Consider the following 22,203-nt stretch of genomic DNA (forward strand, 5'->3'; position numbering starts at 1 on the left):
AGAGAGCATGAGATAGGGAAAAGACAAACAGATTGACAGAGAGAAAAATTGGGGGACAGAATAAAGGCTGCAGGGACAGACAGAATGTCTGGGAGCGTACCAAGAGCAGGGGACAGAGAACGTGTAATTGGAGGTACAGAGAGACATACATCCAGGAGATATATGTGTTTATTTGGTTTTTCAGAAAGCTTTTGACAAGGTGCCGCACAAAAGGTTCCTCCATAAGATAGAGTCCAGTGGGATAGGAGGGCAGATCCTGGATTGGCTAGGGAATTGGTTGAGTCCTCGTGGGCAGAAAGTTGTTATTAATGGAAGTGGTCCTGTGTGGAGACCGGTTACTAGTGGAGTCCCGCAGAGGTCTGTGTTAGGACAGCTGCTCTTCACGATCTATATTAATGATTTAGATGAAGGTGTTGTGGGAACTTGCAGGTGACAGGAAGATTTGTGCCTCCCAGAAATACTAGAGAACCAAGGGTCTGGTGAGAATGAGGAACTGAAAGAAATTAGTATTAGTGAAAAAATAGTACTAGAGAAATTAATGGGACTGAGAGTTGATAAATCCCAAGGACCTGATGATCTATATCCCAGGGTTTTGAAAGAGGTGGCTGTAGAGATAGTGGATGCATTGGTTGTCATCTTCCAAAATTCTATAGATTCTGGAATGGTTCCTGCAGATTGGAGGGTAGCAAATGTAACCCCACTATTTCAGAAAAGAGGGAGAGAGAAAACAGGGAACTACAGACTTTTTAGCCTGACATCAGTTGTAGGGAAAATGCTAGACTCTATTATAAAGGATGTGATAACAGGACACTTAGAAAATAATAATAGGATTTGGCAGAGTCAACATGGATTTATGAAAGGGAAATCGTGTTTGACAAACCTATTGGAGTTCTTTGAGGATGTAACTAGTAGAATAGATAAGGGGGAACCAGTGGATGTTGTGTATTTTGATCTTCAGAAGGCTTTTGATAAGGTCCCACACAGGAGGTTGGTGAATAAAGTTAGAGCACGTGGAATTGGGGGTAATATACTGGTATGGATTGAGAATTGGTTAACAGACAGGAAACAGAGAGTAGGAATAAATGGGTCTTTTTCAGGTTGGCAGACTGTGACTAGTGGGGTACCGCAGGGATCAATGCCTGAGCCCCAGCTATTCACAATCTATATCAATGATTTGGATGGGGGGACCAAATGTAATATTTCCAAGTTTGCTAATGACACAAAACTAGGTGGGAATGTGAGTTGTGAGGAGGATGCAAAGAGGCTTCAAGGGGATATGGACAGGCTAAGTTAGTGGGCAAGAACATGAGAGATGGAATATAATGTGGAAAAATGTGAAGTTACCCACTTTGGTAGGAAAAACAGAAATGCAGAGTATTTTTTAAATGGTGAGAGATTGAGAAATGTTGATGTTCAAAGGCACCTGGGTGTCCTTGTTCATGAGTCACTGAAAGCTAACATGCAGGTGCAGCAAGCAGTTTAGGAAGACAAATAGTATATTGGCAGTTATTACAAAAGGATTTGAGTACAGGAGTAAAGATGTCTTACTGCAATTATATAGGGTCTAGGTGAGACCGCATCTGGAGTATTGTGTACAATTTTGGTCTCCTTACTTAAGAAAGGATATACTTGCCAAAGAGGGAGTGCAATGAAGGTTCACCAGACTGATTCCCGGGATGGCGGGATTGTCGTATGAGGAGAGATTGAGTAAACTAGGCCTGTATTCTCTAGAGTTTAGAAGAATGAGAGGTGATCTCATTGAAACATACAAAATTCTAACAGGGCTTGACAGGGTAGATGCAAGGAGGATGTTTCCCCTGGCTGGTGAGTCTAGAACCAGGGGTCACAGTCTCAGAATAAGGGGTAGGCCATTTAGGACTAAGATGAGGAGAAATTTCTTCACTCAGACGGTGGTGAATCTTTGGAATTCTCTACCCCAGAGGGCTGTGGAGGCTCAGTCATTGAGTACATTCAAAACAGAGATCGATAGATTTCTAGATATTAAAGGCATCAAGGAATATGGGGATAGTGCAGGAAAATGGCGTTGAGGTAGAAGATCAGCCATGATCTTGTTGAATGGCGGAGCAGGCTCGAGGGGCCGGACGGCCAACTCCTGCTCCTATTTCTTATGTTCTTGTGTTAGGGCCCTCGGTGAGAAAAAGAGACTACAGCCTGATCGAGATGCGACAGGGGAATGGGCCCGGATCTGGCAGATGTCATTTAATGTAGCTAAATGCAGTGTCGTGCACATGGGTAGAGCTAATGCGAAGCAGGTATATACCTCGCTGGGTAAGTCTGTGGAGTGCGAAAGGAAGCTAGGAGTTATAGTACATGAGTCGCTGAAAGTGTATCACCAATGCTGAGAGGCTATTGTGAAGGCAAATAGAGTACAAGGACATATAATGAAGACGATCTATTATAAAACTAAAAGGATCGTACTAGACCCTGGTTAGGCCTCGTCTGGAATAATGAGTCCAGTTTTGATCCCTTCACATGATGGGTGATATAGAGGCTCTGAAAAATGTTTAAAGAAGGACCACAAGAGCAGGGTCTTTTTACTCCAGGAAAGATTAGACTTCAGGGAGATTTAATTGAAGTATTTAAAATGGTGAAGGGAGTAGACGGTGTCAGTGTGGGCAGACTATTTGAACTAGACAGGTTAGGGAAAACAAGGGGTCATGTGTATAAGTTACTTTAGCATAGAACTAGGTTAGGTGTCAGGAGGTTTTCCTTTACGCGGAGGGTTATTGACACTTGGAATAAGTTACCGGTTTGTGTGGTGTGCGCGGATTCGCTGCAATAGGTCAAAAAGGAGCTGGATGAGTTTCTTGCCGTGACTAATATCACTGCGTGCAAAAGGTAAGTGGGATGTTGGGTATGTACCTCATGGTCACTGTAATTGCCTGAACTTGTTTTGATCGCCATACGGAGTCGGAGAGGGATTTCCTAGATTTTTTTCCCTTAATTGGTCTAGGGTTTTTAAATCTTTTTTTTACCTCTCCCAGAAGATTATATGGCTGTTGGTTGGAGGGAACACTGAGTGTCATGATGCTTAGTTGCATCATGACTGTTTGGGACAGGCTCGATGGACCTGCGGTCTTTTCCTGTCCATTATTTTATATTTGGATTGGGGCAACACAGAGAGCATTGAGAGATAAATCTGCCGACAGTGAGTGAAAGATCAGGTAACAAAAATATAGTCATCAGGGAACATTGTGGAAAAGTAAGACTAAGGTATCATGTGGAGGGAAGAAATAGACTCTGATAGAAGTCACAAAGGTCAGATGAGGAGAGGATTCAATGAAAGCGATGCAGTGGGAGAACTATTAGCGTGTGTGATATATGTATTACATACTATTGTATACTAAAAACGGTGCGTGGTCTCAGTCGGTGGCACCGTAAAGATAATGTTACACGACCTATTATTTACAATGGGACCAGACCTAAAGTCTTCTGCAAGCCCCTAACTAAAGTCAAAGCAATCTCAACCGTCAATTTTGTGGTAAAAATGGCCCTACTGGGAAATAATGTACTGTCCAATCGAGCAACCCTCCCTCACCTACCAAGTAAGAAATTTCAACCCCCAACCTTCCCACCCAGTATTAGTATTTTGCCAATCTTTCTGGTTCTCCACATTATGTTATCTGTAAATAAATGTGTGCAGTCGTCCAGCTGCATGTTATTTTTCCACATTCTGAGGAAATTGGAGAATGGGGTTGAGTAGGTAGTTCAAAGGCAAAAAAGTGAGAGTAATGATGGGAGTGAGGATGGTAGGAAGTGGGAAGGATAAGGAAAGGGTAGTCAGAAGGTGAATGGGCAGGGGACACAATGGGACTGAGGGGAGGGAGAGGAGTCACAGAGAGCCACATTTTCTTTGACGCCCCTAGCCCATATGCAGCCTACAGCCAATGGTGGCTTCATTCCGCAAAACACCACACCATATTGGTCACCTACCTGTTCCCCCCCACCCCCTATCAAAAGGAAAGAAAAGGCAGAGAAGACAAAGAAGAGTTAAGGAAAGAGAAAGAGAGAGGCAGGAGAGGAGAAGCAAACAGCAATAGGAAGAAAGCAGAGGCAGGTAGGAGTGGGACCATATTCTCCAACTTAGTGTCTACAAAATCTTATTCTTGTCACATTTTTGTTACACTTTTGCAGCAGTTTTTACCATTAGATATTCCCATTTCCACATTTATATTGTAAACCCTACGTAAACTTGTCACATTGTAATTGTGCAATCTGGTCACTGTGGCAGTGTACATAGCTTGGAACATTCTCAGAGACCATCCATTCTTCCTACCATCCATGTCGTTTTCTCTTCAGGTAAGTTTTAGTTTTAAATTTTATCATTTTTTAAAATCTTTTTTTACAGTTCAATTTTTTTCCCCATTTCTTTAGTATTTTGCCACCTCCTGCCTTATTCTCCTGCCTCCTCTCTCAAATTTAAAATTAAATCGGCTTTCTGCGCTCTGGTGCTGGTCTTTACCTCCTCACACCCACTCCTGGGGGCCTCTAGGCTGCCATTGATAAACTTATTTTAAATTTTAATAAACGTACTTAAACATATTATAGATCCAATTCCATACCTTCTGTCCCGCGAGCTGTGCCCGGCCGCACTCTCGGCTCCCGTCTCAATGGACGTCAGATAAATGGAAGTCTAACAAAAAGATGCCAAGAGAGGACAATTTAAGTACAAATTTAGGACAAGTAGGACTCTGTCAAGATACAGCAGTTTTAAATGAGTATAACAGTGAGTTAGTTTACTTTTATAATGTTGCTGTTTGATATGAATCCACACTGTCTTTGATTTTTCTTTTTGTCACTAAGTTCTTCCTCTTTTTTTGTGAGAAGCTAATTGAAAATTAAGTAAAATTTACCTGCTAATCTCATCGAGGACTTTCCCCCACACAACAGTTTTCCTTCTTGTTCAGAACCTTCTTACTAGGATTATTATTTCACTGACATGTACACCCGTTGTATCGCACAAAAATGTTCTACTCAGTGTTACACTTGCGTCAAACTTTCTGTCTAATTGAAATGAATGAAAATGGTACACTGGTTGAATCTGGAATGAAAATCAACAAAATTAGCATCTTATAGCTGGCGGCTTTACATTTTTTGAATGTATGTGCTCATGATGTGGGTTTTTTTTGTACTTGTGTTTAACCGGGTCTCTCTAACCCCCTATATTTCATTCATTCTTAGCTACAGTTATTGAACCTGCATTGAAAAGGCCGCGCGTCACATACCTCTCGGGGGTTGAAGGTGATGGTGGAATTCCCACCCAGGTTACTATGGTAACCCAAGATGGGCTGGGATCTCAGGTAGCACTTATATCACAGGATGGCACTCAACAGGTATGAATAAAGCCTGGGAGGTTGGGCTATATGGTGATTTGTTCTCTTACCCCGAAAATCAATTCAGTGTGTTTAGGATACCGGGTGAAAAGTGAATACACAAAGAAAGTAAACATTCTTTTAAGGTTTTTTTTCAAACTTTCTCCCCTGCTCTGCTGAAGGTTTTGCCCATTTATGGGGTACATTTCCACAGGCGCTGCCTGTCCTCTGATACCTTGTTCAGGTAGCCATCTTTCATCTATGAGTCCCTATGGTGAGCAAAGACAGGCTATTTTACCATGGAGGGCATCCTGGCCAAATCTGATTCAGTTTGATAGCAACACACTTGCACTTTCCAGCAGGTGTCATTGAATAGCAATCAAGAGCAGGAAAACTGGCTGATGTTTTGCTCCTTAATCCAGCAGACTGGCACCAATTGTATCCCCAGCGGTTTCTCCAACTGATATCACCAACTCAGCACAGACTGGGGATCAACCCTGAGACCTGCTCTGTGTAGCTCAGTACCACAGCGGGTAGTAGCTATACCCACTAAGCCATTGAGGGAGAAAAATAAATATTTTTATGGTTGTTTGTTCACTGTTAGAATTTTAGCAATGTAAAATCATTATTGAAATGCCTGGCAAATGGATTTAAAAATCCCTATTTTTTTTGTTGGGGATTGCAAAATAGCCTTGTTTTATGTCGCTAAAGTTAAACCATCTTTTCTTCCACATCAGTCAACAACTTGATAACAGAGTACCCACAAATCAACCATTAGCACGACTTGGTAGAGCCAGTATGGAGACTTTTTTTGTAAGTTAGAAATATTTATTGTTATTTAGCAGTAACCAATCCTAGATTTTCCTAAAAGAATTACATTGTTACTTGCAGGTTAGTCTATCGCATGAAGACTTGCAGGCCCTGGGAACAGCTATCACCATGGTAACTCAGGATGGTACGACAATTGCTGTACCCACACATGAAGGTGACCTCACAGGGTCAACGGGTGCTCATACAGTTACCATGGTGACGGCAGATGGTACAGAAGCACAGCAGGTATGTTATGGCTTGCATCATTACTATCATTAATTGAGAATGCAGATAATCAAAAACATTCAAATTATGTATTGTAATTAATTGTTATAACTTCTAATCAATCTTATATTTTAAAAAATCTTTTGAATCAACTTTTTAATGAAGCGGCATAATGGAAAAACACCAGAAATGCTAAGCATCACAAAAAGTTTATCTAGAAAGCAGTATGAAAAAAGTGAATGTCACTAACATTGATCTTAGTAAGAGCTCAACTTCCTAGAATCAAAAGAAATTGTTGCTGAACATTTACAAAAAATATTTAACAATGTATTTCAGATTTCCTGAAGTGTGATTGTCCAATGTGTTGTATGACATTACCTAAAAAAATCCAAAGAATTGGGGAATAGGTGGGTCTCTGGGATCTGGGTTTGATTCCACCTCAGGCTATTGAGATGAAAGACTACACTCACTGCCAACTGTAAGGATCCTTCCGGCGAGTCTGGGATGTCTCAACCCAGTTCTTAATTCAAAGCACAAAAGTGACCCCAGTTCAGTGGTAAATTGGCAGTTTTGCGCCCAGATTATAGGATGTCCTGGAATGGAAGGTCCACACTGTTAAGGCAGTGTAATGGGAGCATTACTTTGCATCTAACATCGGAACAGCAGTAGGCCATTCTGATGTGTGCACTTGCTTCTGCCTTTAGTAGGTGGGTTTCAACTGTGTCAACTTGGAGGGGTGGGAAGGAGAAGCTGAATTGAGGGGTTGTCTTTCTTTTACTGCTCAAATACATGTCCTGTTGGATTCACCATGGAGGAGCTTTGACGGCCTTCATTGAGATGCTCATGGGCTGGACCCCCTCAACCAAAAAGCGGTGTGAATATGGGGGTGGGGGTAGAAACTAGGACAATGTCACTAGGAGAAACAACATACTCCTTTTGTACGCATTAGCAGTTTATTTATAATAATTTTTTAAAATTCTGTATGCGCGACTTGTACAAGCAGTTTTTATAAAATGGAATGAAACTAATGGATTGATAAAGTTTATACGGTGGACAGGCTTTACTTGCCTTCATTTGTGAACCTTATTTTGCCAGGTTGCTATAGTGACATCAGATGGGATGGTAACCGGGGACTCGGCTTTAGCAGCTCTTCATGCAGCGGAGGTGGTGCAGCATCATCAGCAAGTAGCGTTAGTAGCAACTGCTAATGGTACACAGATAGCAGTACAGGTGGGTAAGTGTGATGGCTCAAACTGGATGATGTTTCTGTATCCAAGATTCCAGTACCATGTAAAAAGGCACTGACATAATAAACAATGAAACAATTGAAGGCTATTTTTTCCAATTAATCCATTCTAAGAGACCATGTATGTTTAGCACTGCTATGGTATCTCCCTAACTTTTTTAAAATCTCCTGATAGAGATGAAGAACTACAGGTGAAAGCTCCAAGAAAAGATTTTTCATTGACCCCCAAGGGAATTTAAACGACAAAACAAACAAACCTCAGCCTAACATTCCACAGAGGACATCACCATGGTTACAGTGGGACTGGGGCCATCGTCTTCTGCAGAGTTAATATAATTTGAAGAACAGAACAAATCAAATTACTGCATGGGAGTACAATTTATGGCAATATTAACATGCTACATGGGAGTTTGTTAATTTTACCATAAATTGTAATATCTTGTTGGGTAACAATTGCTAAATGCTTAAAGTTTTTGCTGCTGGGGCACATTTACATAACAGGAAGTAAAAAAAAAACTGATTGTCAGCTTTCTCATCTACTGTATTTGTTTAGTGTGCTGAATGTCTGCCTAAGATTAAGGTTTGGGAGTCTGACAGTTCATGATGTTATTGGCAGTAAGCCAGGTTTTTGGGGGCCATCTCGTTAATAGAGTTGCGCCATTAAATTCCTGTCACAATGATTCAATTTTCTGCACGTTTCAGTAAGCAAATGGTGTACATAAATGGGATAGGAGGGGAAGAAGAGAGCGAATTAATGTTGGCAGAGATGCACTGATAAAATAGCTGTGTTGTGACTAATATTTATACCCAACTAGCAGATATTGCTTAAATTGGGCAGGTGTTTTTTGTCCAGATGCTTTAGGCTGCAGTTATGCCATAGCTACTGATTGCAGGCTTAGTTGCTTCAGTATCTACTTGATCAATACTGCCTGCTGCAAATCTGACTCTGTCATGTACAGAACTCTGCTCCCATAAACTTTAAATATACTGAGAGCGTAAATGGGAGCATCCACATACTCATCATATTTAAATGAGCTTTGCTTATGAAGTGCTAAGGAGGCCTTTCCTAATCTCTCTGGTTGACATTGCACTGGAGATATATTCCAAGCTAAAGCAGTGTGAAACTATGCGGAGTCAGGTCAGTACTCTCGAATTACACTGTCACTTTTGCATCAAAGTGGAAAAGTGAAACGACATCCTTAGACTCCAAAGGAAGTTAAAGCTTCTAAGGGTGTCATCTTGCAACCACCAGTCTGAGACGGGTATATGTAAAATGAGATTCTCAGTCACAACAGATGAGTTATATCATTAACTGTGCCTTGTATTGACCTTAGCAACCATGGAGTTTTCCGCACTGACTGTTAGCTTGAAGCAGTGCGAGACTACCTACTTGAGGTGATCTTGTTTCTCTTGCTTTCATGTACTCCAAGGTCAGCTCACCAACCTAACTCCCATTATCCTGCCACTTCCGTATCAGTGCGCAGGTAAACCTGCTTCATATTGATCCAAAAGTAACAGTCTAATTGCTGCTAAAGAGGGTGACAATTGTAAACAATTTTACAACACCAAGTTATAGTCCAGCAATTTTATTTTATTGCTGGACTATAACTTGGTGTTGTAAAATTGTTTACAATTGTCAACCCCAGTCCATCACCGGCATCTCCATATCAAAGAGGGTGACTGTAGCTAAAGACGAAAACAGTCAAAAAAATATTAATTTCTGTGGAATCCAAATATTATTTGATCCTAGAATTACTCCTACAAAAAATCTTACATTTTCAGTAAGAGTTCACAGATCATGTTTAGACTTTTCCTGTAGACTAAGTACTTTCTCCGCTCTATTTTTCCTTCCTGATTTACCTGTGTAGACGCAGATCGAAATGTACCAAGCGAAATATAAAAACAAGCAATTCATATATTTTGATCCAGGGTTGTATATACATAGAAAAAATCAAGAAAATACAACGGATAAGTTTATACAGAAGAAGTAAATTGTGTGCAACACTTCGAATTTGTTTTGCACGCTTTTGTCTGTTGTTTATCTTTTCTGCTCTGCTTTTCTCTCCATGTGTCTGTCCCTTGACTGGGATTGAATTTCTCTGTCATACTGTTTCTTCTGTTGCTGTTGTTTCTCTTGCTGCTCTTTTCCTCTTTCTGCTGCTGTTTCTTTAGCTTCTTCATATCTCTTTGTCATGTGCTCTCCAGACCCGTTCTGGTACTTGCTGTGGAGGACGATGAGGTGGGTTTACAACGGCCGGAAGTGGGAACAGTAATTATCATGACCTCAGTTTTGAAAGGAGGTAGCACAGAACTATACAGATCAGCAAAGTTTGGTATGACCTTAACGATAATCACAGCTCACATTAAATGTGAAAATCCTGATAGATCTGGGAATGTGGTATCTTTTCTAGTGATTAATTGCAAAGTGGATCATCTTGAAACATGGTGTGAAAAACATTGTCATTCTGGGAGGTGTATCCTTGTTACTTCACTTCCGCTTATTACCTTTTTTGGGCTGGCAAGTTAACGTAACATAAAGGGACTTTGCTGAGTTTTTCTTACTTGCAGCGAATCCCTTCTTATGCCAGGGCTGCCAGTCTTGTGTGTCTGTAATGTATACGTGTAAACGAGAACATTTATATTAATGAATATGAAAGGTTGTCTTTGATTTTTGAGTTTGCTGTTTAAATTTTTTTTCAAGCATTCTTCAATTTGTATCAAGAAATAAATGTGCAGCAGCTGGTTGAAATGATGTGCTGTTACATTAGTACGTGTAAACAATGGAAATGAAAATATTTGAGGAGCAGCTTGTTTGCTCATAGACCAAAGTATACATTCCAGCTAGGGGAAAGGAGAGTTTAAGGTTAATCCCCCTTGGTATCTATCTCTCGATTTAAGTGTAGGAACCACTCACTAGGACCAATATGTTTCTTAACCCCAAGTACGCTGTCCTTATTATAGGCGGTGACCAGTAACTGGAGAGGTCTCCATTATCCCTGATGAGCTATTTCTCTTAATTGCAATCCATTGTTAATTAAAGATACAAGCTGGATTGGAATCTGTTCTATCCCTGGTGATCTGCTTTCTGATTACCGATAGCCACACAGACATCACTGACTGCTATGAGAGGAATTTGGACAAGCAGATTCAAGCAAACTGGTTGATTCTACGTTAACTAAAGTAATAATTGTTACTGGCAGGTGGAGGGTATACTTTCTTTCTGGGTTAATAATAACCCTGTTCAGAAAAAATTGCTGCCTTCTACTGCTGCGGGGCAAGGTTGCCGCATGATATCCAAACCAAAAGGGAGCGATTTCAGCAACAGGCTTTTAAAAGAGAATTATGGTTTTGATTGATGGTGGAGCAGGTAAACTTGTTAGAAAGCTACATATAGACTTTTACTGCTGTCAAAGCTGTTACTTAACATTGACTCCAGTAGTTCCAATAATAACAGCAATTGGGTACAAGGTCATTATTTTCAATCTCTTAGATAAATTAATTTTAGAGCCAGGGAAGATGATCTGATGCCATAATAGTTAATGTATGTAACCTAACAGTACAGTGGGTTTGACACCTATCAGGGGTTGCCAGCATGCGAAGTGTGTGAGATCTGTGACTTGGGCCTTACTATCGTCTAGTTTGGCTAACCCTTTATGAAGAACTTAACACTGGCGCAGCGCCTAATCATATCCGCAGGGCATCATAAAGTGCTTCACATCTAATGAATCACTTTTGAAGTCCAGTCATTGCTGTTTGTATGCGGCAAGATCTCACAAACAGTAAATGAGATGACTAGCCAGTTGGTTTGAGGGAAGAACATTGGCCACAACAGTGGCATTAAGCCTCTCTATAAAAGAACTTGTACAGTTTTGAAAGATTAACCAGCAGAAACCCAGTGCCTCACCCCACCTGATTTTTTGACTCCATGTCATTATTTTTCTTTTTAGTTGGAGGAACAGCAGACATTGGAGGAAGCTATTGGCATGGCAACAGCAGCAATCCAGCATGAAGGAATTACACAGGATACAGTTATGATAGATAATGGCCAATGAAAATGGGGATCAGGAAAAAAGTGCCACATTAAGGAATGAACGAACTGTGGTTTGCTACCTAGTACTGTCCAATAAAATCCTGGGAACCAAACATAAACTACTCACAGACTAAATCAGTCTATTCTCAGGACTAATAATTTACTGTGTGTATGTTGATCTCAACTCAGGTGATTTTACATAATATGGTAAGGGTTTTATGATCAAAAGGAGTTTTAGAGCTGCTGTGCTGGTCGATAGACTTGTGGATTTACTTGTACAGTATAAGATATAGTTTTATTGAAATTTCCATAGTTTTGCTTTTTATTGAAGATGAAATGTTTACTGAAACTGGTGTAGGGTTGGTTTCTGTGCAGAGTTGGAACAGGCATCAGGCTGGGCATTTTAATGGCAATCAGTGACAAGTTTTCAGAATGTGTACGCTGCATTTTGAAGTCCAGTACTTGATGCTATATGAACCTGTATGTATATATGAAAATAAATTTTGAAAACTGTACTTGGCTGTTGACCTCTGACGATTTCTGAGTTGCCTTTTAACAATGTGCAGCATTTGGTGATTTGTTACTGGGGGAAGGCTGTGGGAGGGTTAATGTTCACTCTGATGGGACATCCATTACAACATCCTCATATATTTATAAAAACATCAAGGCCGAATTCTCCCGCCTGCGGTGATGTTACTGCTCATAGAACTATGGGAACTTGTTAACATAGACTGCAATAACAAAGAAGTTTCTGGTTATTTGAAACTGGATTTAAACTGCAACAACTGTGTTGGCGCCAATGGGACAATAACCAGTATGACACAAATGGACATCTCAAGCTATCCAACTATTTCTGTGAAATACCTGGCACAAGGTAAGTGACCTGCTACTTATATTCAGTGAGGAAATTAGTTCCAGAAAGAAAAGGCACAGCATGTGTATTGGAACACTCCAGAAAATAGAAGTGCAGGACACAGGGCACCTCAGGTTGTTTTTTACATTTTGATTTCATTTGAAATCATAAACAATTTTTCAGCATCAAGGAGAAAGGTTCTGGACAAGTCTTCAACAAAAAAAATACATTATTGATATTTTTTCATAACCAACATAGCTACTAATTATCATAGTTGTGCTTGTTAACCGTTTTGCTTGATATACACATTTAGGAGGAGGAATGGCTTCAAGGATCCGCCACAAAGTCAGCTGGAAAAAGAGGTGATCTTTTGGCCATGGTGGCATTATAAACTGACCAGCAACCTGTCATATTGGCTATCATATGACACCAGCTAGCTCTAACTGGCAACGGTCCTAAGCTGCTTGGAGGAGAATGTTTGGTTGTGGATCAATGTAGTTATGAAACTGACAAGAGGACCACCTTCTTGGCTAGTAGCTAGCCAACTTTGCACAATGAGACAAGAATGTAGCATCAAAATGGAGAGCTGCAGGACTTGAGCCATTTTGGTGCTTTGAGCTTGTGCGGAACTTTGCCTCCCGATGTCTTGAGGTATAGGATGGAGATAGATTGAGCAGACTACTGTGCCTGATAAGTCTCTTCATATTTTCCAGGTGCAAGCAGGGACAGTGAAGGATCCTGCAAATGTGGCTTTCTCTCCCAGGTTTTGTTTGTCTTTGGCTACATTGCACCACACAAATTTCGGCTGGGCTTTCCTAGTGTCAGTGGTATCTGCCTCCTCCATTTCCTCCACCTAATATTTATCCTCTGCCTTCTGAGACAAGACAAAGGTTCTTCTTAAGAGGCATCAGCCATGGTTAAAAATGTAAATCAATTATCTGCGTAGATATGAAAATTTGATTTATGACCGTATGATTTTAGACCCTTGAATCATTTGCAGTGTTCACTTATTTTGGGAAAAGACTGGTGTTTTAATTTTGAACTCTACTTTTGCCTATAAAGCTTTCTGCAGTGCAGACAAGGAGAACAAGAACATTATTACAGGTAGAGTGGTGTAGTGGTTATGGTGCCACCAGAAATCGTGAGTTCAGATCCCACTGTGGCAACTTGTGAAATTGAATTCAATAAATCTAGCAATTTGTGCACTAGCCAACGGAAAAATCAGAACTCTTAGTTTGTTATAAAAACCCAACTGGTTCACCAATGCCCTTCAGGGAAGGGAACCAGCCACCTTTACCTGGTCTCGCCTACATGTCACTTCAGTCCCACACTACATTGTTGACTTTTAATAGCTTTTGATATGGCTTAGCAAGCCATTCAGTTATACAAACAATTGCTACAAAGCAGAAGGCCCACTGTCACCTTCTCATTAGAAGACCTTCTCAGAGCAAATAGGATTGGGCAGTAAATGTGGCCTCGCCAGTATCGCCCACATTCCAAGAACAAATAAAAAGTTAAATAGTTTTTTATGCGCTTTATATTAATACTCATATACAATAGTCTAAAGTATATATGGTCAGCATTTTAAAACTGTTAAGTGACACAATATAGTGAATAATATGAAAAACAACTTGGCAGAATCAGGGGTGTTATGACCAAATTTATAGCTGCCAACCCCCTCCAGAAACTTAATGGAAAGAAAATTCTGCCACTTAATCCTTAATAGATACTGGAGATTTCAGAGTCTGTGATCCTTCTGCCAGCCTTGTGCAGTCTTCTCCTTGACCATCTTGATAATCATTGACTTTTTTTTCTAACATTGTACCACGTTCCATTATGAGCAATTGTTTTCAGTTCCTCAGCACTTCTTCCAGGCTTTGGGGTTTGAGGATTGATGATGCGCTCAGGAACAGGGACCTGTTTTTTCAACATCTATTCCAAAATCAATTTGACCCCCTGTGGGTAGATCTTGGCTTCTTGATCTATTCAGATAGGTGCCATTTTACTCAATGGTAAGCCATCATTATTATCGAATGGTAACGTAAGAGGCCTATTTTCCGATTAATTATCTTGATTAAATTATATTGGTATTGGAAACTTGAAGTTGCAGAGCCAGGAGAGCTCAATTAGCCTACAGTGAAAACAGTACAGTTGCTCAAACACTGAGTTAATTGCTATGTTAATTCAGCTCAGTAACTCATCCATTACCCTGAAAAGGTAATGAGCAAACTTCAACAAGAAATCAGGAAAAAAAATGCATCGTACCTCTGTCATTTGTGATTTAGCAGTTATACCTGTGTTAATTGTATCCATATGATTTATATCAATTAGTGTTAATTGTATTCAGGTAGTGCATATCAATTGGGGACTCTCGTATCCATTTATATGAGAGCTTATCTCGGGTGTGCAGTGGGTAATGTAGATCTCTGTGAATAAAGGCTTGGAAGCAATTGAAGATCAGGCTGTAGTATTCTATCCTTCACCACTGGGCTATCCAATTTATAACAGTGTGCTCTTTATGGGCTTAGATGGTGAGATTTATCAGAGATCAATACCCACTTTTCAATTGATTGAATTTTCTTTCCTTTTCTCCCTTTCGTGAAGGTAGTGGCTTATGCAGGGAAGGTACAGTGGGTATTGACAGCTCTGTGGCACCTCACCCAAATAGCCATTCTTTATCAGTGAGCCTAGACAGTGAATGTCAACAGCTTATTGTTTTCAACCGTGGAAGGCATTACAGCTGAGCTAACCCTGTCCTCGCTCAATGTCCACACACAGAAACTTTCGAACAAGAGTTACTGGATGGCTAGCGGGGCAGGAACCATCGTGGGTCTTCTCTCCCACCACACCCCCTCCTCCATGCCAGCCTCAGACACTGAAGCCATTTGTCCTGTCCCCACTACCATCTCAGTTGACATCAGCTAACTTGGCTCCAACCAGAAGTTGAACTTGGGATCTTTCTGACCTTTATAGTTGAGCGCTACATTGGGTGGTACATTTAACCAGCGGGTAATCAGGGGAGCCAAGATCCCATTGTTTTAATGTGCTATTCTTGTTCTTTGAGGGGCTCTTTCATACAATTTATTGGAGTGCCAATCTTTAAAATCAGAACAAGGTTGGAGTTTGGAAAATTTAAAATAGGATTAGAGTCAACCCATGTAGTAGAATTACTGTCATTTTTGTCTCAGTCAACATTAAAAAGAAAATGTAGAAATGATGCCTCCCTCCATACTGCTGCTTTCAGTCCTCCTCTAAGTGAGTGAAAATTGGACTTGAATTTGTTCTTGGGATGTCACTAGACTCGAGATTCATCACCGGTACAATGTGGCTGCAATATGTATGATCTATAGGATGCATTGCATCAACTCACCAAGATTACTTCAATAGCACCTCCCTCCCCTCCGACCCTCTACCACTGAGAAGGACAAGAACAGCAATGTTGTGGGAACACCATAACTTCCATTTGGATTGGAAAATCACAAATTTCACTCCATTATTTAAGACAGGAAACTACAGACCTGTCAGTTTAATGTCCATTGTGGGAAAGCTACTGGAATCTATCATCAAGGACAGAGTGACTGAGCAATTTGTCAAGTATGAGCTGATCAAAGAGAGTCAGCATGGATTTGTGAAAGGTAGGTTATGTCTGACTAATCTAGTTGGATTTTCTGAGGAGGTCACTAACATGGTGGGCAGGGGAGTGTCTATGGATGTTGTTTATATGGGCTTCCTGAGGCACTTTTTTTTAAATCCGTTCATGGGATGTGGACGTCACTGGCAAGGTCAGCATTTATTGCCCATCCCTAATTGCCCTTTAGAAGGTGGTAGTGAACCGCCTTCTTGAACCGCTGCAGTCTGTGTGGTGAAGGTTCTCCCACAGTGCTGTTAGGTAGGGAGTTCCAGGATTTTGATCCAGCGACGATGAAGGAACGGCGATATTTTTCCAAGTCAGGATGGTGTGTGACTTGGAGGGGAAGGCGCAGGTGATGTTGTTCCCAAGTGCCTGCTGCCCTTGTGCTTCTAGGTGGTAGAGGTTGCGGGTTTGGGAGGTGCTGTCAAAGAAGCCTTGGCGAGTTGCTGCAGTGCATCCTGTGGATGGTACACACTGCAGCCACGGTGCGCCGGTGTTGAAGGGAGTGAATGTTTAGGGTGGTAGATGGGGTGCCAATCAAGCAGGCTGCTTTGTCCTAGATGGTGTTGAACTTCTTGAGTGTTGTTGGAGCTGCACTCATCCAGGCAAGTGGAGAGTGTTCCATCACGCTCCTGACTTGTGCCTTGTAGATGGTGAAAAGGCTTTGGGGAGTCAGGAGGTGAGTCACTTACCGCAGAATACCCAGCCTCTGACCTGTTCCTGTAGCCACAGTATTTATGTGGCTGGTCCAGTTAAGATTCTGGTCAATGGTGACCCCCAGGATATTGATGGTGGGGGATTTGGCGATGGTAATGCCGTTGAATGTCAAGGGGAGGTGGTTAGACTCTCTCTTGTTGGAGATGGTCATTGCCTGGCATTTGTCTGGCGTGAATATTACTTGCCACTTATCAGCCCAAGCCTGGATGTTGTCCAGGTCTTGCTGCATGTGGGCACGGATTGCTTCATTATCTGAGAGGTTGCGAATGGAACTGAGCACTGTGCAATCATCAGCGAACATCCCCATTTCTGACCTTGTGATGGAGGAAAGGTCATTGATGAAGCAGTTGAAAATGGTAGGGCCAAGGATACTGCCCTGAGGAACTCCTGCAGCAATGTCCTGGGGCTGAAATGATTGGCGTCCAACAACCACCACCATCTTCCTTTGTGCTAGACATGACTCCAGCCACTGGAGAGTTTTCCCCCCTGATTCCCATTGACTTCAATTTTACTAGGGCTCCATGGTGCCACACTCGGTCAAATGCTGCCTTGATGTCAAGGTCAGTCACTCTCACCTCACCTCTGGAATTCAGCTCTTTTGTCCATGTTTGGACCAAGGCTGTAATGAGGTCTGGAGCCGAGCAGAACCCAAACTGAGCATTGGTGAGCAGGTTATTGGTGAGTAAGTGCCACTTGATCGCACTGTCGATGACACCTTCCATCACTTTGCTGATGATTGAGAGTGGACTGATGAGGTGGTAATTGGCCTGATTTGCCTAATTGGTAATTGATAAGGTTTCGTACAAGATAGTAGCAAAAATTAAAGTGCAAGGAATTGGGGGTAACCTTACAACATGGGTTCGTAATTGGTTGGGAGGTAGGCGACAGAGAGTAGGGATAAAGGGAATGTATTCTGATTGGCAGGATGTGACAAGTGGTGACCCCCTCTGTACTGGGGCCTCAGCTTTTCACCAAATATATCAACGACTTAGATGAAGGAACAGAAAGTTGTATATCCATATTTGCAGGTGACACTAAGTGCAGTAAGTTGAGTAGATAGGAGCAGGAAGCTACAAAGGGACAATACAGATTAAGTAAGTGGGTAAAACTATAGCAGATGGAGTTCAGTATGGGGAAATGTTAGATCATCTGCTTTGGATCCAAGAAAGACAAATTGGAATATTTTCTTAATGACGAGGGATTAGGAACTCAAGGAAATACAAGCCAAGTTTATGCACCGCAACTCAGGAAGAGTATATTGACCTTTGATGGGGTACAGTGCAGATTCACCAGAATTATATCAGGGCTTAAAGGGTTAAATTATGAGGACAGGTCGCATAAACTTGGGTTGTATTCCCTTGAGTTTAGAAAGTTGAGGGGTGATTTAATTGAGGTGTTTAAAATGATAAAGGGATTCGACAGAATAGTTACAGAGCAACTGTTTCCTCTGTTGAGGGAATACAGAACAGAGGGGCACAATCTTAAAATTAGAGCTGGGCCATTCAGGAATGAAATCAGGAAGCACTTTTTCACACAAAGGGTAGTGGAAATGTGGAATTCTCTTTCCCCAAAAGGCTGTGGATGCTGGGTCAATTGAAGTTTTCAAGACTGAGATCGACAAGAGTTTTGTTAGATAAGGGTATCAAGGAATATGGATCAACAGCGGGTAAATGGAGCTGAGGTACAGATTAGCCATAATCTAATTGAATGGCAGAACAGGCTTAAGGGGCTGGTAGGCCTACTCCTGTTCCTGTGTTCCAAGTTCCCCTCCAAGCCAAACACCATCCTGGATTGGACATATATCACCATTCCTTCATTGTCACTGGGTCATTATCCTGGAATTCCCTACATAACACTATTGTGGGAGCACCATCAGCATAAGGACTGCAGCAGTTCAAAGGGAATGCCCACCACCAGCTTCTAAAAGCATGAACAATAAATGTGGCCTTGCCACATCCTGAAAATATTTTTTTTAAATGTGGGTGACAGTGGCAAGACCACATTTATTGTTCATCCTTAAGGCTTGAGTGGCTTGAGACATCACCACATATTGTGGGACCATAGTCGCATGTAGGCCAGGCTGGGTAGGGGTGGCAGGTCCCATTCCCTGAAGGACATTGGTGAACACTTTTATAGTTGCAGTTATATTTTCACAGTAGTGGGAGGAGGGGATAGCACCAAGCTTAATTGTCCCCCTCCCATGACTCCAGCAAATTGGAGCTCTGTTGCAGACCTGCTTAATACAGATGTAGAATCTGAAAAAACTTTTTTTTTTAGTGTTAGCAAAGTGCTCACTGGGTCACCTTTGATTTTAAAGTGCTGATTGTGCACGGACTGTAGAAAGAACTGTGAGCCTTCAACACTTCTGATGTGTCATTTCTATCCGTTAAAGGAGCAGGGGATAAAATCTTGGATGTGCAGTTCTATCAATAGCCCACCAGGTGGGGCACAAGTAGTGGCATTTCGGCACCCATATCATAACACCTGGACTCAGCCTTAAGTAAAGTCAAGATAAATTTACTATATCACACACCTTAAAATAAGATTTTTGTATTAATTTTTTTGTGTAGAAAGAAAGCTGGATTAAATTTATTGTGATCTATATTTTTTATAATTTTATACTACACAGAAATATAGTTTGGAATTTAACTTGCTTTTATTTTCTGTTTGCAAACAGCATTTCTTCGGGATTGAGTTGGTTACAAGATGATGTCCTTTTCATGGGAGATTGGAACTGAGTCATTCCTCTGTGGCAGGCTCGGTAACCCAATATCTGAGCCAGTCGGGTTCACAGTACTTCAGGGCACTGTTGATAATTGACCAGTTAGAAGATCATTAAGAAGATCTTGGCGGGTAGTCAGGTCATTGGGGTTGGGGTTCTTCCTACCAGGCTCCAGGTAAATGTGAGCCAATACCAATGGATAGGTTGGTCCTAGCTAGACAAGCAGTAGGAAGCCTACTGATGTTCTGTGCTGATAAGCTGCACGGCTTTAGCCAGTAGAATGCCAGCATACCCCATAACACATGTGTTGGGGTCCATTAGCCTTGGCTCTTGCCAACTTGCACCTACGTTTTCAGGGCTTAGGTAAATGGGTAACCATAACTTACATTTATATAGCGCCTTTAACGTGGTAAAATAACTCAAGGCGCTTCACAGGAACGTAATCACAACAATTTACACCGAGCCAAAGAAGGAGATATTAGTACAGGTGACCAAAAGCTTGGTCAAAGAGGTAGGTTTTAAGGAGCATCTTAAAGGAGGAGAGAGAGGTATAGAGGGACATAGAGGTTTAGGGAGGGAATTTTAGAGATTAGGGCCTAGATGGCTGAAAGCACGGCAAAGGAAGGGGGTTTCACAAGATGCCAGAATTGGAAGAATGCAGAGTTCTCAGAGGGTTGTAGGGCTGGAGGAGGTTACAGAGATAGGATGGGGTGAGGCCGTGGAGGGATTTGAACGTGAGGATGAGATTTTAAAAATAAGATAAAATGAACACTCATTATCAAGTAAATGTGGGTTTCTCAGTAGTTTGGTTTGGAGACTTAAGAATGATGATGGGTTTTCACAAGTGCCAGATGTCTGGCTGACTAAAAAAAATTGATTTGTGGTAATTGTCAATTGAATTTCCCACCAATAACACTGTTCGCTACTCCTGTTTTACCTACTGGTATTATATGGTGCATGATGTAAATATACAGTAAAGCCCTTTCTGCTATATAATGGAAAGTATGTTTTGAAGACTGTACAGGATTTTCACAACTCACAATTGCTGCACCATTATTTTTTAATACACCAGTATATGCAGATTCAGTTTATTTGCTCATCAGTGTGATCACAGGGCTCGCTGAGAGCACAGAAAGAATTAGAGAGAGGTTGGCAAGAGGCAAGTCAACATTTCCTAAGGCCTAATGCAAGCATGTGCTTCTGTGAATGATGGTTGGCTCTGCTTTTGAACTTCTGTGTACAAAGGACAGATTTCCAGGGGATAAATCTGTCTGGAAAAGTGGTCCAGTGGCAGAAGAAGTGGTGCATGAAACACATCAGTATTGATGTTATTTGGATCTGGTCCCTGCTGAGTTACTCACTGCCATTGGTAGACTTGAATCCTGAATGATGAGGAAAATAGTCACCTCAAAGAAAATACTGTGGAAGAAAGACTTTTTGTAAAGACTTTTTTTTCAGGAAATATACCCATTAGCCTTCTATATTTTGTCCTCCCATTTGCAAGTGGTTTTATTGAAATGTAGATTTTACTTCAATTTACATGGAATATAACTATCAGGGGCTTATTACAAGATGATGATGCTCTTCTGAAATTCTTGATGAGCTGGGAGCTTGAATACAGGAGTTGGGATGTCTTGTTGAAGTTGTACAGGGCATTGGTGAGGCCACACTTGGAATACTGTGTACAGTTCTGGTCACCCTATTATAGAAAGGATATTATTAAACTAGAAAGAGTGCAGAAAAGATTTACTAGGATGCTACCGGGACTTGATGGTTTGAATTATAGGGAGAGGTTAGACAGACTGGGACTTTTTTCCCTGGAGAGTAGGAGGTTAAGGGGTGATCTTATAGAAGTCTATAAAATAATGAGGGGTATAGATAAGGTAGATAGTCAAAATCTTTTCCCAAAGGTAGGGGAGTCTATAACGAGGGGGCATAGATTTAAGGTGAGAGGGGAGAGATACAAAAGGGTCCAGAGGGGCAATTTTTTCACTCAAAGGGTGGTGAGTGTCTGGAACGAGCTGCCAGAGGCAGTAGTAGAGGCGGGTACAATTTTGTCTTTTAAAAAGCATTTGGACAGTTACATGGGTAAGATGGATATAGAGGGATATGGGCCAAGTGCAGGAAATTGGGACTAGCTTAGTGGTATAAACTGGGCGACATGGACATGTTGGGCCGAAGGGCCTGTTTCCATGTTGTAACTTCTATGATTCTATGATTCTTGCTGGTGATCTGGAGATGTTCTTTGTTTCTTTCAGCTCAGTGATGAGACTGTTTAGAGAAAGGTGCACAAACGAAAAGAGGAAAGACAGTGTGTTCTTAAAGGGGGAGAGGAAATCAGCAAAATGGGTTTGAAATGAATAGAAAAGAAAATGTAGAATACAGAAAAGAAAAGTAAGAATCAGAGAGGAAGAGTACAAGAGATAAATTGAAATGTTTTCCAATCCTTGTCAGATTATCAAAATAAATGGACGAAGTGGGAGAGGGGTTGCATTAGGGTCTCCAGAGGTTTGATATGTAAATCTGCTTTTACATTGCTCTGTCACTTATAAGCTGGAAGTTGAATTTTCTTCTCTCTTGATTCCCCTCTTTCCCTCTCTCATCAATTTGTGACGGTACAAATGATCTCAGTACAA

The 22,203-nt window shown here is 41.3% G+C and overlaps 1 protein-coding gene across 4 annotated transcripts in view; it reads left to right on the forward strand.

The window, feature by feature from the left end:
- The window catches only part of LOC137344413 (zinc finger protein 76-like), a 56,109-nt gene extending 43,950 nt beyond the window's left edge, over positions 1-12,159 (forward strand). For 3 of the 4 annotated variants that reach the window (XM_068007359.1, XM_068007361.1, XM_068007360.1), the window contains exons 12-15: positions 5,203-5,354; positions 6,225-6,389; positions 7,464-7,598; positions 11,562-12,159. In XM_068007359.1, the coding sequence (XP_067863460.1) occupies positions 5,203-5,354; positions 6,225-6,389; positions 7,464-7,598; positions 11,562-11,666 (557 nt within the window). In that variant the 3' untranslated portion in view covers positions 11,667-12,159. Of the gene's footprint in view, positions 1-5,202; positions 5,355-6,224; positions 6,390-7,463; positions 7,603-11,561 lie in introns of all 4 variants that reach the window. The other variant, XM_068007362.1, reaches the window with a different exon arrangement.
- The last annotated feature ends 10,044 nt before the right edge of the window (positions 12,160-22,203 follow it).

The sequence above is a fragment of the Heptranchias perlo genome, chromosome 27 (assembly GCF_035084215.1).
Source record: "Heptranchias perlo isolate sHepPer1 chromosome 27, sHepPer1.hap1, whole genome shotgun sequence".
Lineage (NCBI taxonomy): Eukaryota > Metazoa > Chordata > Chondrichthyes > Hexanchiformes > Hexanchidae > Heptranchias > Heptranchias perlo.